This window comes from Taudactylus pleione, unplaced genomic scaffold (assembly GCF_031769625.1).
Source record: "Taudactylus pleione unplaced genomic scaffold, aTauple2 ptg000387l, whole genome shotgun sequence".
NCBI lineage: Eukaryota > Metazoa > Chordata > Amphibia > Anura > Myobatrachidae > Taudactylus > Taudactylus pleione.
In genome coordinates, this window is record NW_028284788.1 from 1,627,672 (window position 1) to 1,645,334 (window position 17,663).

Below are 17,663 nucleotides of genomic sequence, written 5' to 3' on the forward strand. Positions count from 1 at the left end.
GTGTCCTCCTCTACGTTCAGCACCCATGCCCTAAAAAAATCCTACAGTGAACACTATCTAATCCTCAACAATTTCTAAGCTAGGGCTTGGTCAGTTGGTGCCTTTCCTTTGTGTGTGTGACCTTGACCATTGTAGTGGCAGGTTTACCTAACAGAACCAACCAAATACCAAATGTCTGATTATAGCACATGTATCAATCCCCTACAGGATGAGCTCTGTAGTGTGAGTATTTTAATACAGAGAATGATGTACACTTTTTGTTGTTCTAAGATTATATTTGTATAGACTAAAGTGGGAGGAGTCAGAAATAGTAAGGGGAGGAGTCTGTGCCTGAAGCCAGGTATTGACGGGAGGTGGGCCTGTGTGCTGTAAATGCCAGGGCCTATTTTTAGTCCCAGTCCGGCCCTGTCCACAGCAGAAAAAAATAATAATTGAAATCCTTTGATTTTTGAAAGTTCCTTTGGATAATTGCACCAGGATCTTTAATCCAAAAAAATGTCAATATGAATATACGAATCCACAGTGTAAAAAAATTGTAAACATTTGATGTAATTGAGATGTAGGTAACTCCGTTTAGACACAATGTTCCAAATAAATGTAACAGTAAGAAACGGAATATTTCTAAAATGGTTATATTATTCCAGTCTCAATTAAAGATATAGGGCCTGATTCAGAGCCGGACACTCTGACAAGAGCGCTCGCTCTGAATCAGGCCCTATATTGGAGTGGCCTCCTGGCCGTTCGCATAGCTGTGGGTGACCACCCATAGCTTAAGCGAGCTGCCAAAAAGATGGTCGCGATGGTCAAGACCATCGCGACCATCGGGCTTGCGACGAGACCCTGCGGTAGGGTCTCGCTACCGCAAGCCCAGGAGTGTTTTTGGCTCTATCAGAGCCAAAAGCACTCCCACTGACATCTCTAATGATGTCAGTGGGGCCGGCCCCAGATGGTAGGCATTCCCATGGGAACGCCTCTGTCTGGGCAGCAACGCCCCCGGCATGCCCACCAAAGGGGGCGTGCTGGCAATCAACATCGACAGCACCCCCCTTTCGCTATTCGGGTCTGGCGCATGCGCACGACTGAGCTCCCTCCGTCGTGCGCATGCGCACTAAGGCACCATCGACCCGCTTGTGAGCGCTCAGCGCTTGCGAGTGGGTCTGAATCAGGCCCCTAATGCCGTGTAGTATACTTGCTGAAGGTGTAATTATTTTCAGAAGGTCAATATATGGTGTATATGGTGGTTAGCATGGCTGTCAGTACAAAAAAGAAGAAAGACAAATTTTTTACCTTTTTTCCTTTCCACGGAGGGAATCACCGGAATAGAGAGCTTTATGAGTCTCCTGTTTTTAATTGGCTGTCTCCTGCAGGAGAGTGTTTGCCTGGAAATTGACCAGAGTCTCTGCTCCCAGTCTCTGTCTTGTAGTGGGGAGTGTGATAGCTGGATGGATCCGGTACGGGTGACGGTCTCCATCCCTATTTTGCTGCAGGGAGACCATATAGTGCCAGAACACTGTCTGGAAGGTCTGGTGTCATTAACGGAACTCCCGCTCTTGTACTCCGTCCTTAGGCGGGGAGGAAGAGAAGTGCAGAAGCTCAGGTTGGCTTCAGATACCAATGAGTATTGTGCGTAGTGTGTGTAAACTCCAAAAGCGTTTCTTCCTTATTGGGATTTCTTCTGAAGAAAGATTCCGTTTCTTACTGTTACATTTAATTGGAACATTGTCTAAACAGAGTTACCTACATCTCAATTATAACAAATGTTTTCAATTTATTTACACTGTGGATTCGTATATTCATATTGACATTTTTTTAGATTAAAGATCCTAGTGCAATCATCCAAAGGAACTTTCAAAAATCAAAGGATTTCCTTTATTATTTTTTTCTGCTGTGGATATCTCATTTTATACTATATTTTATAAAAATTTGCATATTATCTGTACATTTTTATGATGATCATGCTCATCTATACATGTGTTGTATGTTTATATGTTTTTTAGGACCACAATGGTCAGAATACTATGTTATGCTAAATAAATATTGTTTATTTTTAAAAAAATTTTGGGCACATTTCAAATTATTTATACATCTTTAACTCTACAGCGTTGTCTATATATCTTTTAGTTTTATTAAACTGGCAATTGTCTGCAGGTACAAACAGGCAGAACAAGCAAGAAAAAAAGGAAAATAACCACCTCTTATCATTGGCGCACAAACAGGTCTGCTTATAATTATGGTAAATATCTTTGGTGCTCGATCAAACTGTTTACAATTATGATTCCCACAATTTAAAAAAAGCAGAGAGAACCCACATTTTTTTGTTTTTGTGTTTGATCTGTTTTGTTTGTACACAGGATGCCACTTGTACAAATGACAATCCAGTGATGGCTGATTTAATTGTAATCCTCACCTCACAGTGAGTGATTAAATTATGTTTGTGTTCATTTTTGAATGGTTGCACAAGATATTTAACAGTTTTTCTTTCCAACAAGAGTATTTTGCAGGACTACAAGGCATACATGCCTACCCTCCCGGTTTTCGCGGGAGGCTCCCGATTTTTTGGGTAACCCCCCGCACCTCCGGAAGGGTAGGCATTTCTCCCGCATTCTGCCCACTTCCTAGTGAAGTGGGCAGAATGAGGAGAATACCCGTGGCGATCACGGGTCTCCGTGAAGGGGGCGGGGCTTAAGATGTGATTCTGCATGAATCACAGCATTTGTCCCCACCCCCTATGTAAATTTTGCCCAATCGCGGCAGTTTTGCTGCGAGGGGCCGGGGCTTAATGACTTGAATCATTAGGCCCTGCCCCCATAGGCCCCCTGCTGCTTCTCTTACCCGGGCTTCTCCCGGGAAGAGATTATTAAAGGTAGGTAAGTATGCTGCAAGGATTATTAAGTCACCCTGAACAGCAGGCTCTAAGAAATGCTGGCTCCTGGCTTCAAGGTACTCTGTATTACCAAATCTGTTCTATTATAAACACACTCCCACTTGGTACAATAGATCTCTTTACAACATCATGGATGCCTTACCGTGAGGCTCCACCATACCCCACACATAACAACACAAAGCACACAACCCACACATGCACATACATACACAAATAATTGTTTTCTCTGATAGATTGCAATCCACAATTTATCCATAGATTATTAATCTCGTCAGAAGTGCAGGAAGACATTTATAATTTAAAATATACAGTACATACAGTACATCATATATCCCGCCATACACACACGCAAGTAAACTTCTCACACATACATTCACAGTATATCACTCCATTTATTCCAACCTGCAATATATCTGCAGTGAGACTTGTGCATTAAGGTCACACATTACATGCATGCACAGCCCGTGACACCAGAATTTGTAACTACACATTACACATTGGCACATGTACAGTGCATGTTTTAAAGTACTAGATAATTCATAATGAATCACAGCAAACCCAAATATGAATAATATTTTTTGGTAAATATTAATTTTTCATATATATGAAGCAAATTAATGTAAATGGAAATTCATTTAGTGATTGTAAAATTATTTTACCTATTGTACTGCAAAGTATTGCAGGTTTGTTCCAGATTTGTTGTGCTAAAATAATGTTATAAACATTACAATTGGCAAATTTCATGATGTTTGGTAGAAAAATCATGGTTCATACAGGAACTGGAATTCAGGACCTGATTCAGAGCCGGATGCTATTTGCGAACGGTCGTTCAGAAAAAGGGGCCGGCTATTTAAATTGAGCGCTCGCTCTTTGCGGTCTGTTGACGCCTCTATGTCTGAGCGAGCGAACGAAACATGCACTCGCTATTTTGTAAAGACGCCCCTTGGCCGTTCGCATCATACAACATCTCCGCTATTTATTAGGTTAATCAAGTACATCGAAAGGCGTCTGAACTGCTCGCTATGCTTGTGGTAGGTTTTACTCCCCGCAATCACTGCGAGCAGTTCAGGCTAAAAGACAACCAAGTGACGTGGTCGATGACGCTCCTTTACTAATTATGCACTCCCATTAAACGCCCATTTTGACCGTTTGGCACGCCTGCGTTCGGATCTCCACTCCCCCGTTTTCAAGCACCTTCCCCTGTTACCACTCACAAACGCCTCAAATTCACTCAAATTAGCAGGCCCTCGCTGTTTTGCGAGTGCACGATTTCCGAACACAATGACTGGTTGGCGCATGTGCATTATGACCCATACGCATGCGCAGATGTGCGAACATCGCTCGGAGCGAACGAGCGGCTGCTTACGAGCGGCTCTGAATCAGGCCCTCAGTACCAATGTGAACCATGATTTGCATTCATTACCTTCTGTTGTTCTCAATGTCTGATTGCAAACAAAAGGGGGGGTTTACACACAATCTCAGAAAACAGGGATCTGTGTCATATAGAGCATTACTGAACACACACATGGCAGGTAATTGCAATGCAGAAGTTTATAGATTTGTTTCCATACAGTGGCCCTGATTCAGAGATGGACGCTCTGAAAGTGTGCTCGCTCTAGTCCCATCCACCAATCATAGTGGTGGGATGTCTCCCCATACTGATTGGTGGATGGCTGAAGCAATCCACCAGTCAGAATTCAGAAGGCTGCAGGACTAGAAACCAAGAGATTGCAGGCAGGGTAAGTAAGTACAGCAGGTTCCATGGTTGGGTTGCCTCATAGATCTGAGGTCTATTACACTATTTGCAAGTAGGGAAAGAGGGAGAATAGATATGAACCATACATTTTAATAAAAAGGGAAGGCAGATGTTTAATGAGGGGATATTTGTGGCATTATTTTTCATTTTGTAACGTGTGTGTACTGCATTATTTTTAATAAGGGGAGTGTGTGTGGGAGGGTGGCAAATCTGTGGCTTGATTCTTCATGTGGAGCACTACTACTATAGTGGGCACAACTACTATGAGCAATGTATAGAGAGCACTACTACTGTGGGAAATGTATAGAGGGCACAACTACTGTGGGCAATGTATAGAGGGCACTGCTATGGGCATTGCAAAGGGTGCACAACTACTTTGGGCAATGTATAGAAGGCACTACTATGGGAAATGTGTAGAGGGCACTACTGCTGTGGGCATTGTATAGAGGACACTACTACTGTGGGCATTGCATAGGGGCACTGCTACTGTGGGTATTGTATAGAGGGCACTACTACTGTGGGCATTGTTTAAGGGGCACTACTACTGTGTGGCATAATGTGTATAAGGGGTACTATGGTGTGGTGCACTACATTAAGGTGCACACCTTAAGGACACATCCCTTTTAAATGGCCACCCCCTTTCCCCGCCGCACGCCGAAGACGCGCGCATAGGTACAGTCTTATATTTTCCATACCCCTATTTCAAAATTCCCACTTCGACCACTGGTTCAAATACATTTGTGATGGTTATTAGAATTATGATCATTGATGGATAGATGATTTAAAGAGATCTGGCCTTATGGGAGTTGAGGCCTGTAAACAAAAGGAAGTACATGTGCTTCTAACCACCCCTTATCATGGTGCCCCCCCCCATTGTCTGAACCCCCAAACAATTCTCACAGATATCTGAGGAAAAAAAGGCAATGTGGAGCCCCTTGTACAACTAGCTTTGCTTTACTTAAGCTGCCCAGCCTCCAGTTTGTACTCAGAAAGAGTATTTAGCACAGCTAGAATCCTTGAGAAAGATCGGCGCAGGAGGCTACTTCCTAAAAATGTGGAATAACTAATGTTCATAAAAATTAACAACAAATTCTATAAGGAAGACCTGTGTCGCCAATTACAACAAAGTACAGAGACTTCTGTAATGGTGGATTATAGTAGGGATGAGCTAATATTGTGTGATGATGATAATAACAACACGGATTAGATAATAAAGACATCTTCCAACTATAGACATGATTAATAACATCACTATTAGCTGCCTTAATCCCTTTGGTTGCTGGATTTGTGAGGCCCAAACAAACCAAGCATTTCATCCACAAAAGTAGCAGTCCCTGTCGCTGAAGTGCTTGGTTTGTTAAACGCGCTCGTCCTTTTTAATATACAAAATAATTCCAAGGACAATTCCAATTAATGGAAAAATTATTTTGATTAGTTATATTATAGTCATGAATGATCTTCCTGATTTAAAAGGAAAAAAGGGCTGCAAGAAACATGTACACTTTTTTACTGCATACTGATTTCAACCAAAAGTATTACCTGTGAGATATTAAATAAGCACTTGCACTGATTTTAAGTACACATTATGCAATATGTCATTCAAAGAACGACATATCGCATAGTGCATCAGCAGGTATGTACTAGACGATATGTCTGTGAATGACATCGTTAACAGACATATTGCATCTGTCCTGTAGCACAGCCGATGCAGATATATCTTGCAGATAATGAAAAGTGAACTCTGACACATACTGCAGCCAGATGGCCTTTGCAACCATGCTCTTCTGCTCCATCACTTGTGTTTTAAAAGGAAATCAGTCCTGATTCTGTTCCCTGGCAGTAATAAATGACACATGTAGACTGTGAGTGTGAAGGTAGTGCTCCAAAAAGATGTGTTCACGCAAGTACGTGCTATGCAGACTTGGTTGTAAGAGAAAATACTCCTTTTTGGGTATGTTTATTTTTCACCTAGTATAGGGTAGGTACTAGTGCTTGATGATGAGTAGTAGTAAAGCAGGTGAATATGCTATACAATCAGATATGAGTTTATCTCATGATTTGTACAGCTCTGCATATGGTGAATATACTGTACTAATTTTCAAAATATTCATCAGAAAACATGAGCAAAAAATATATATAAAAAATATAGAATTATAATCACAATAATGATTAAAAATACTTTTTATTTTTTCATTTAGTTAAAAAAAAATTATGAAAACTTTAACATTTTTAAAAACAAAATGGTCTATCATTCCATCCAACAGAATAAGAAAATAATGAGTAGAAGGCAGCATTTAATTTTACTAAGAAACAAAATAATTGACAAAACTGACTTTATTTTAGCACTGTTTCTGATGCCGGAAGGCATTTCGCATAAAGAACATGGCACTTAGTATTAAATGTTGACTATTGGTCTTATAACCTGAAAGGATGTTGACTTGAGAAAATAGGGCTCATTTACTAACCAATGAGTATATAAATGTGCAGCACATTACATTTTTTTTTTTGGAAGCTCCCTGTGTGCAACCACCTGTGAGCCAAAACTGGAATGCGCATGGTAAAAAAAAAAAAACACTACTACTATAATTTTAAAAGCATTTCTAAAATATTTTTTTAAACATTTTTTATGCTAAAAGAGTGTTCCCTTCCTAACCTGCTGAGTCATGAGCATACTCATAAAAACCAGTACTTTCATGTAAGAATTTTCTTCAAGTTTTGTAACTGAATCTTTATCTGAAATAGTTGGCTGTAATGGTCCCAGTTATACTCTGTGGTAAACTGGTATCTAATAAATGACAAAAAAGGTGGCAATTTATACATATGCACTCAGGTAGTTATACAGTTATCTGCTTTCTGTACAGATGTGTGTCCTGGTTTTGGAGATCATGTTATTAACCGATGCTAGTAGCAATCAGTAGTTTTTGCTACATATCCATATGTTCTCCTACTGATGACTTCAGAGGTACAGAGTCAAATCCATCCGAAGTTCTCTAGAATAAATATTAAATACAATATTATGACATAAGAAAGGAATATATACAAAGTTATTTAAGGAGTACTAAACCGAACTGAAGATGAAAACAAAATGTAATAACCAAAAATAGAGATATATAAAATAAATTACCTTTCCAGAAAGTGACATAAACTTGCGTAATATGGAGCGACGGTTGTTGAATATTAGCTCATCCTCAGTATCTTCTCCCTCCATGATGGCGCAGCTATCAGCAGCTGGAAGTTCATTGTCTTTAGACGGAGCATTCATCATCAGCCGTGAGTACTTGTACTCCAAGCTAGTATAGAATATGACAGCATTGGATTATGGGAGTTTTAGGTACATAAAAAGAAAGTCATACAGACAAATCAATGATTTATGTATAGAAATAATTGTATAGTATGTATCACCCAAAGTAAGTTGAGGGCAGATTTGTGTGTTCTTTTAAATATATTTTAAAGTATTATAAACAAATAGCGTGCCCGCAGCTTTGTTCGCGAGGATAACTGTTATTGCTCTGCTGAACTAATTTTAAAAAGACAGTAGTGGTATCTAATATAGTGATGTATATTTTATATTTTAGACATTGATCACAAAATGTCTTTGTAAACAATTTTTTCTTTTTTTTCTTCAGGGATTAAAAAAATATGCTTGGGGCTACTAACTCGTGAGCATGTCACTTACCTACAGTAACACAGAAAGGTTGCAAGTAACATGAGCAGCGACGCTACACTGATATGTAGTAATTTTTCTTGGTGCGCCATCTACTGGATTGACATGTATACTGCAATGTCATGAGTCAAGATAAACTGCCTGATTAGTGCTTAATATATACTTGGATATTATCTTGAGATATATATATATATATATATATATATATATATATTTATGCATATATATATATATATTTTGAAAAGCCTGTGCAAATTTTGATACAACATTTTTTGTCTCCATAGTTCATAAACAGCCCCTAAAAGTATATTTTCTCCACCAAACCATACAGTATTTTTTATATACATCTAGTCATCTTTGGCTTGAGGAGCCTGCACACTGCACATGCCGAGTGTCAAGTGTCTGGTTTTTCCTTTATTGCTCCTTTACCTGATGTCACATTGAGATAATACATACCTCAGTGTGTGATGCCAGAACAAACAGACAAACAAAAATTAAAATAACTAATATTACATTTGTCTCTATAATTCATACACAGTATGAAGGAGTACATTTCTCCAAAGAAAATCTATGTACTGATACAACCATTACACCTTTATTATAAGTTTAGATTATTTCTGCAAGCAGAGGAAAATGTTAGAAATAAAATATTTTGTAAGATATTATGGGGCCGATTCAGAGGTGATCGCTAAAGTCACAACTCTGCGTCTTTGCATACTGCCGGATGCAAAATGATGCGAAAGTCGCAGGAGGTGTCTTAAGTAATAAGATGCCCACTGACTACTTCTGTGATCTGCTCCTGCATCCAAAGAAATAGCATCGGATCAACTGCATGAACATCAGACATCTGAGTATCCCTCAGGAAGCCTTCACCAAATGAAGCAATTGAATGACACAGATAACTTCCCATTCAGGCAAGGGGACACTAAGGTTAGCCAGAGCATCAGCCTCTCACCTAGGCAGCTGTAGGGTTTCACGAAATGAGGATACAGAATAATTTGTAGACTGATGGGTATTAGCGTCTTTGTTAAAATTATAGAATGACTCATAATAATAAGCAAAGGCATCAGCTAAGGTTGATAGGTTGAGCAATTTCTGCCCATACGGAGACATAATAAATTTAATTTGATACCTGGCTTGATGCGTGCATAATTTATAAGCCAAAAATGTACCTGACTTATTGCCTAAATTATATAAAACTTCTGCTGAAGCTTTGTCAGAGCACTAGGCATGCAGACCATAAACAGTTTTTGAATCTGATTCCTAATACACAGTAGTTCCCTCTTAAGGAGGTGTGAAGGTCTAGCACAATTCAGCGATTCTACCTGGGCAAACCTCTGATTGTACTGTTGCTGGTGATATTTTCTCCATAGCCAAGAGCCAGTTTGGATAGCAATGCCTAGCAACACTTAGGGCACACTAGTGGATAGGAAAGAACATATCAGCATTGGGGGTAAAGATTGGGGGGGTAAACATAAAGCGACAGGGAGATGCTGGGAGCCGTAAAGTAAAAAATGAAAATGTTAAGAGGAAGGGGTGACTGTGTATAAACAGTGGACCCCAAAGAGTGCACACAGTGAGAATACAGAGACATTCAGCTTGAAATACCAGTGGTGAGCACCAATAAGGGAGAAAACACATGCCATAGTTGAAATAGGATCAACTCTAGGGAGGACTATAACAAGTATTGGAGAAATATAACTGCAAAACCTAAATGGTAACAATAAGAAAACTAATAAAGGAGTGGCAGACTGTAAAAGGGGCTGAGAAGCACTAAAATTACAGGGGTCTAGCACAGTTGAGTGCACAGTGACACAACATACTGTATAAGATAACACAATATAACGAGTAAGCTGCAATTTTTTATTTTACTTTTATAACAGTAAAGAAATGGACAAGCCAAGGTAGCTTGAAAGAGACATCAGGCCTTGTCACAGACATAACATCAAATCCAAGGTGAGCAACTTAAATTTTCACATAGCCTAGGACCAGTCTTGAGATACATGATCTTTAGACCTGGGTATATGAGTAGCAACAATTATGTCCCAGTCTACCATCATCGACTGAAAAAATTACGTAGGGGTAAGAGTCACAATGCACCAGCAGTTTTCCAGGGAATCAACAGCAATAGTCAGAGGTACTCAAACTCTGCCAGCATATCTGCACTAAAGGCCGCAAACATTTGCAACATCAATTGAGTGGTAAGTGGAGCATTAGGATATAAGTCCAAAACAGCAGGAGTGATGGAGTCTTTAGTGTGCAGATGCCCTGTCCCTGCTTGTATGTTGGAACCGCTGGGAACTGGACATGAGACAGAATCTCAGAAATGTTCCCCTATTTTGGTGGCATGATAGCAGGATATATAATGCAGACACATAGAAGTAAAATCCAGAAGAGGTAGGGCATTGAGTACGAGTTGTATAGTGCTCAATAGATAGGTTACTGCATGGGTGTTGGTGATGTTAACCCAGGAGGGGATGCATGTTGGAATAGAGTGCTAGCTTGATAGAAGCAAATAGGGTGACGCAAAAGTCAAGATGAGAAATACATGCTCAGGGCAAACCTGGACTTGAGCAGCGTTGTGGCATTCAACAGATACAGTAATTATAGGGCAAGAGCTGGAGGAAATGTCACCAGACTGTAATGTTAAAACTTCTCAATATATCAGTCACTCACCACAGTCCATCCGAGGAGATTGAGCTGATATCTTCCTTGGAGTCCATCTGGGGGATGCCTTATATCTGGGTTATGTATAGTGAAGGGTGGACTCAGACACTAGTTAATTGAAAACTGGCTCCCACTCCCTATATAACCCCTCCCTTTCCATTGTAAGCTCAGTCTAATGTTTAAAACAGCTGGAGGAGAGCCACAGAAAGAACTGAGAAACTAGAGACCAACAGGTGTCCAGTATTAAAACCAAACAAGGAAAGGACCTTTGTATGGGGGATACAAAGGTCCCTCCCTTATTTGGACTCCAATGAAGAGATTTTTTACGGTAAGTAAAAATCATATTTAATTTTCATCCATCTGGGGAATGCCTTACATTTCGGTGCAAAGCAAGCCAATTAAGGGTGGGGAGCATCAGAACCAAATTCTAAGAATTTTCAACCCAACACTGGTATCCCTTGCACCAAATTTATGGAAGCAGTAAAATTTTGTTAAGGTGTATACGGATGACCAGGTAACTGCTTTGCAGAGCTGCTCAACCGAGGCACCATGCCGTACAGCCCAAGTGGTTCAGACAGCCCGTGTCGAGTGAGCCTGTATTATGGACGGAACCGGCACATTTGAGGTCAGATATGTCTGCCTAATGGCAGAAGTGACCCATCTAGCGATGGACCCTTTCGAGGCAGGCCAGCCTCTTTTTGGTGCATCAAACAGGGAATCCGTACACCTCAAAGACGTAGTACAGTCCAAGTAAATGCGTAATGCATGAACCACGTCAAACAGTGCTAAGGAAGAAGCTTCACTAGTCACTGAATTCTTTCAAAAAGTGAAGAACAATATTTAGATTAATGTGGAAAGCCGATACCATCTTTGGCAGAAAGGAAGGATTAGTGCATAACCCTATCCGGGAAGCAGTTGGGAAGCCGACAGATGTAATCCTGATCGCTGGCTTCCCGACTGTCTAATCCCGGCAAGTGTCTAATGACGGTGTCGAAATTCCGACGCCTGTGATTAGACCTATGCCAAGAGCCCGACACCCGGCTTACCGATTGAAGGTAAGCCGGGTGCAGACAGCCGCGGGGGGGAGGGTTAGGTTAGGGGCTCCCGGGGGGGACTTAGGGTTAAGCACCCCCCCGGGAGGATAGGGTTAGACTAGGGGAAGGGGGGTTAGGGTTAGGCACCCCAAGGGGGAGGTTAGGGTTAGACACCCCCCAGGGAGACTTAGGGTTAGGCTGCAGGGAAGAGGGGTTTAGGTTTAGGCACTTAGAGGGGGGTTAGGGTTAGGCACTTGAGGGGGAGGTTAGGGTTAGACACCCCTAAGGGAGGGTTAGGGGGTAGAATTAGGTTAGTTTATACTTACCTTTGGACGTTTGGGATCTTCACCCCTGCCGGGCTTCCACTGTCGGGATATGAATCATACTGATTCCCCCTATCCTCATGAAAAATAATAAGCTGAGCTTTACAGGAAAGAGCCACTAATTCAAATACCCTTCTGGCTGAGGCAATGGCCAATAGGAAAACAACCTTCAGAGTGAGATATCGCAATTCTACAGACTCCAAAGGCTTGAATGGTGCCTTTTGAAGTGTCTTCAAAACTAAATTCAAGTCCCAAGGAGGAACCGGTGGGACATAGGGAGGCTATATGTGAAGAACCCCCTGAAAGAAAGTCTGAACTTCTGGAATGGTGGCCAATTTCCTTTAAAACTGGATCAATAAGGCCAAAATTTGTCCCTTAAGAGAGGACAATCTCAGACCCTTAACCAACACCTCTTGCATAAAAGACAGGAGGAGAGACACTAGGAACCTTTCCGATTTGAACTTGTGTTGGTCACACCAAGAAATATATATCTTCCATATCCGATGATAAATCTGGGAAGTAACTGGTTTGCGAGCCTGTATCATGGTTTTCACCACAGACTCTGAAAACCCTTTGACAAAAAAAAAAATTTTGGATTCAAGAACCATGCCGTCAAAGCCAAGTGAGGCAAATTGGGGTGACGGCATGGACCCTGAAGCCACAGTTCCAAAGAATTCTGTACCATGATGGCACGGCCAGTCTGGAGAGACCAGAATGACGGGCCATGCCACCACTTGAATCCAATTAATTACCCTCGGTAACATTACCAGAGGAGGAAAGATGTAATCCAGCTGTAACACCCAAGGCGCTGTCATGGCATCCACCAGAGATGCCTGAGGATCCCAGTACTGAGATCCATACCTTGGCAGTTTCTTGTTAAGAAGAGAAGCAATATCTGTCTGGAGATCCCCATCTGGCAACTATTTCTGCAAACACCTCCTGGTGTAATTCCCATTCTCCTCAGTGCACACTGTGGTGACTTAAGAAGTCCGCCTCCCAGTTGTCCACCCCTGGAGTGTAAACTGCTGAAATAGCTGGAACCCAATTTTCTGCTCAATTAAAGAAGGAACCGTCCTCATTGCTAGCCAGCTGCATGTGCCACCCTGCTTGTTTATGTTAGCAACTGCTAAGGCATTGTCTGATTGGATTCATACTGGTAAATACTTTATCGAATTGCCCTCAGTTCCAATATATTGATAGGAAGAGCGGTTTCCTGGACAGACCAAAGACCCTGTAAGTGTCTGTCCAGAACCTCTGGCCCCCCACCTTTTAAGCTGGCATCTGTGGTGACAATGGTCCAGTCTTTTACTTACAATTGGCAACCCTTGTTCAGATTTGCATCCTACAGCCACCACCGGAGAGACTGCCGAGTTTGCAGTGATAATCTGAACATCTGACTGTTTAATTGAGGGTCTGGTTGTACCCATCGATGAAGCAATTGGTTCTGTAGAGGTCGGGCATGAAATCTGGCAAAAGGAACCGCTTCAAATTAAGCTACCATTTTCCCCATTATATGCATAGTCCTTAGAACCGAGAATTGAGGAATCTGTAAAATGGTCCTTATTCGGGATTGCAGATCCTGAATTTTTGCCTGTGGCAGAAACACTCTGTGACCCCGAGTGTTGGTGAGAAGACCCAAAAATACCATTAAATCTGATTTGGGAAAGTTCCAGCCGAATCTCTGGAGCATGCCTAAGGTAATCTGAATATGTTGTTGTAATAGAGCTAATGAGGGAGCCCTTAGCTACAAATCGTCCAGCTAAGCCAACACATTTATCTACCCTCTCTTGAGTAGGGATATCATGTGTGCCATAACTTTTGTAAATATTAAGGGGCCGGTGGACAAACTGAATGGCAGGGCCTGAAATTGAAAATGCTGACCTATCCATATAGGAATATGGAGGTAGGCATCCTTGATGTCTATGGAATCCAAAAAAAACCTTTTCTACCATTGAACAAATGACTGACCTTATTGAATTCAACTTGAATTTTTTCAAGGGAAGATAAGCATTTAACCCCCTGAGGTTGAGAATAGGACAGAATGACCCGTCTACTAGAACCCCAGGCCGTCCTGTAGTACTGGAAGCGGAATGATTACTCCGGAATCAGAAAGCACAGAAATTGCCTGCATGAGAGCTGCCATCCACAGGGAAAGGAGTGGAAAAGAATCTTTTTGGAATAGGATCCTCCTAATCCAAATTATTCGATTTCCAGATTGGAAAGAAGCCAATTTTCCCAGAACTTGAGTGAGCAACCTCCCACCATAGGACAGGTCCCAGTGCCCTGACAGTCATGTGGATCTACCTGCTGACTTAGCAGCAGGCCAACAGGTGCCGGGGCCAACCCATCCCTCAAAGGGCCCTCTTCGGGGACCCCAAGGCGCACCTCAGAAAGTCTGAAAGCTTCCTCTGCCTTTAATCCGAAATGAACAAAATCGAGATTTTGTTTTAGGTGTAATTACAAGAAGGTAAGGATTTTTTCCTCCTGAGAACATTTTTTAGTTAACTCTGGACCAAACAAAGAATTCCTTCAAAAGACAATGCCTCTAAAGCATGTTTTGATTTTGTGTCTGCCTTCTATGTCTTAAGCCATAGCGAATGTCTGGCAGAATGGCTGAAATATGAGACTGTACCTGTATAGTATCTAATAAAGCAACACCTATATAGTTTAGAGCTTCCGAAATATGATCAGCTGAGGAGTCAGCTTCAGATTCATTCCCTGATTGAAACCCAGTAATCATCTGATTCATCCAGGGACTAATAGCCTTTATCACCCAGGCACTGGCCAGAATTGGATGCAGCAATACTCCTAACAAGGTGAATAAAGGTTTTAGTACAGCCTCATTCTTTCTATCCACAGGATCTTACTGACAGACTTACTCAGACTCAGACTGAGTTGTGGGAATAACAGTATTCCTGACCAACCTAGCAATAGAAGCATCCATCATGGGTGGAATTTCCCATTCCATTCCGAAAAAGGATAAAGACACTTACATTTTTTCGAACTATAACATTTTGTATCAGGTTTTAGCCAAGTCTCTTTTAATATTTCCTCAAAATGTGAAAATTCTAGGAAAACTGAAATATGTTTATTCTTACGTTTAAAGAAAGAAACTGCACTTGTCTCTGGCATAGTTGCCTCCTGTAACTACAGAGTTTCCCTGAAACAGCTGAATCTGACTGGGGGTCACCCTCCCAGTGTGAGGTGTTCTCACAGTCATAATCCAATTTCCTTCTACCTGTGAAGAAGTAGCTGAAGCTTCTTGTCCAGGAAAATCTGCTGAGGAATGTGAACATCTTTTAATGGCTGTGGTCCTTGCAAATGGTGTCATTTTATTCAGGGACTTCGCAATCTGAGCAAGACATCGTCCCATACTCTGGGCCCGTCTGGGCTCTACTGAGGGATCAGCCAAAGGAGGAACTTGAACACAGGGTATCATGAATCCCCCTGTGAACAACCAACACATAGTGACCCTGGGTCCGTATCTTTTGGCAATTTTTTCTCACACTTTGTACAAGTATAAACAGTGACTTGTTTTTTAGAACTCTTGTCTGGATTATCCATACTGCGAAAGAAAGACAAGTCTACTCCAAACAGATAGCTACCTAAATTCCCATAGAAAAAAGTGTGGCCCTGAATGAATAGAAAGAAGAGAGGTTAATCTAGACTCTTATTCTCCCATCTGTTTAAATGCAAAAAAAAACCTGTCCCTTAAAAGACCAAATTATTTGCCAATAAACCAAAGATGAAATAAAATGTCACACACCTCTATATGTTACTGCCTAATGTTCAAAGAAAACAGTGCAGTAAATATGCTTATACTGTATATCTATAATCACAGAACACCAGGTTAAATATACAATAGTAATAATCCCAGTTTTACTGCTTAGCTTGTCAGTTTAAATCCCCCAGTGCCTGCTTTGGATTCTATCCAAACTTCAGCTGCTGTGGCTTTATAGCAGCTTGTATTAATGAAAAGTAAATACCTGGGGGAGTGGAGGAGTAACCGGCCGTGGTGTCCTGCTAATTCAGGTCATCTGTGAATCCTAGCCTCCGGCACCCACAGCCCAGTATAATGACATCACCGCTACGTGACTACACACTGCAGTGGTACCCTATTGACTCTGGTGACCAGTTCCTCAGAAACTACTTGTGCTGGCCTAATAAAGTCACCGCTATGCACCTGCACATGCAGCGGCATCCTGGAACCCAGCAAAGCCCCTCTCTCTTTTAAAGGCAGCAGCATGTTGCTGCTTCTGTAACCCTTCCAGGGGTACAAAAGTAAAGCCCCTGAGAACTGAAGCAGTGAGGTGATAAGCAGCCCATGGAGGTGCGAGACAAGCCGGCTCTAAAGTATACTGTGAGTAATAACAAGCCCTGGCCAATTTGCTCAAAAGCAGTGTGCCGAGAAACAGTATATAATGGCAACAAGATTATAAGGTCAGATGTGGGGGATATATCTGCTGGATATATGTGCTGCTACCTGTACATTATGTTATTATTATTTTACGAGGCCTCCTGTTCTACATGCTGTGGGGTCTCCCGCACTGCAGGGAGTTATAGTTATAAAGGTATGCAAGTACTTGGGTGAGACATGGTGAGGGAAAATGCTTCCCAGCATTTCCTTAACCGCATGGGCATGTGACATTCCCTGTCTAATTGGCAATGGGAAGGTGGTCTCTGGCTAGGTTTATACATAGTGCCTCCCGCAGGACCAGGACCGACCTTACTCATGTACCAGTTATGGAGGCAGGCATTGTGTGCGGCTGGATAGCTGTGACCAGCGCTGTGTTAAATTATTGGTACCACATAATTGCCCCTGCCTCTGAGGGCTGCACACAGGTAACCATCGGAACACCATGAAATCATTGCTATTCGAAAGCGGCAAACATTGATCTATGACCATCGATGTCCATCACTACCCTGGGGTCCTTAATCATTGGCATAAAGTTGTCCTCTGTCAGTTCCAGAATCTCCTTGAGAGAGAATGAAAGTGCTCAACGCTAGGTCCCTATAGAAACTTATGGCCAGCCAACTCACGGAAAGCTTTCAGCTTTTGCCCAATAACTTGTCTCAGCTTCAGTATATTGCCTCAGCTAAGGAATGGACATTACCTCTGCTACTGGAAATATTCAGCTTCAGCTAAGGTACCTCTGCTACTGCTAAGATTCAGCTTCTATCAATACTCAGAAAAAAAAAATAATATATATATTTATCTATTTTTTTCTGAGTATTGAGTGTATATATATATATATATATATATATATACACATACATACAGTTGTTTATGTGTGACCATGAATAACTTTTTCACCACCTAAAACGGAGCCATATG

The 17,663-nt window shown here is 41.5% G+C and overlaps 1 protein-coding gene across 2 annotated transcripts in view; it reads right to left on the minus strand.

Annotated features, from left to right (window-relative positions):
• Nucleotides 1-6,890: 6,890 nt before the first annotated feature.
• Nucleotides 6,891-17,663, minus strand: part of ELAPOR1 (endosome-lysosome associated apoptosis and autophagy regulator 1) — a 529,163-nt gene continuing 518,390 nt past the window's right edge. For both annotated transcript variants that reach the window (XM_088445747.1, XM_088445746.1), the window contains 2 exons: nt 7,765-7,930; nt 6,891-7,630 (listed from right to left, as the gene is read on the minus strand). In XM_088445747.1, coding sequence (XP_088301873.1) covers nt 7,565-7,630; nt 7,765-7,930 — 232 coding nt within the window. In that variant the 3' untranslated portion in view covers nt 6,891-7,564. The remainder of the gene's footprint in view (nt 7,631-7,764; nt 7,931-17,663) is intronic.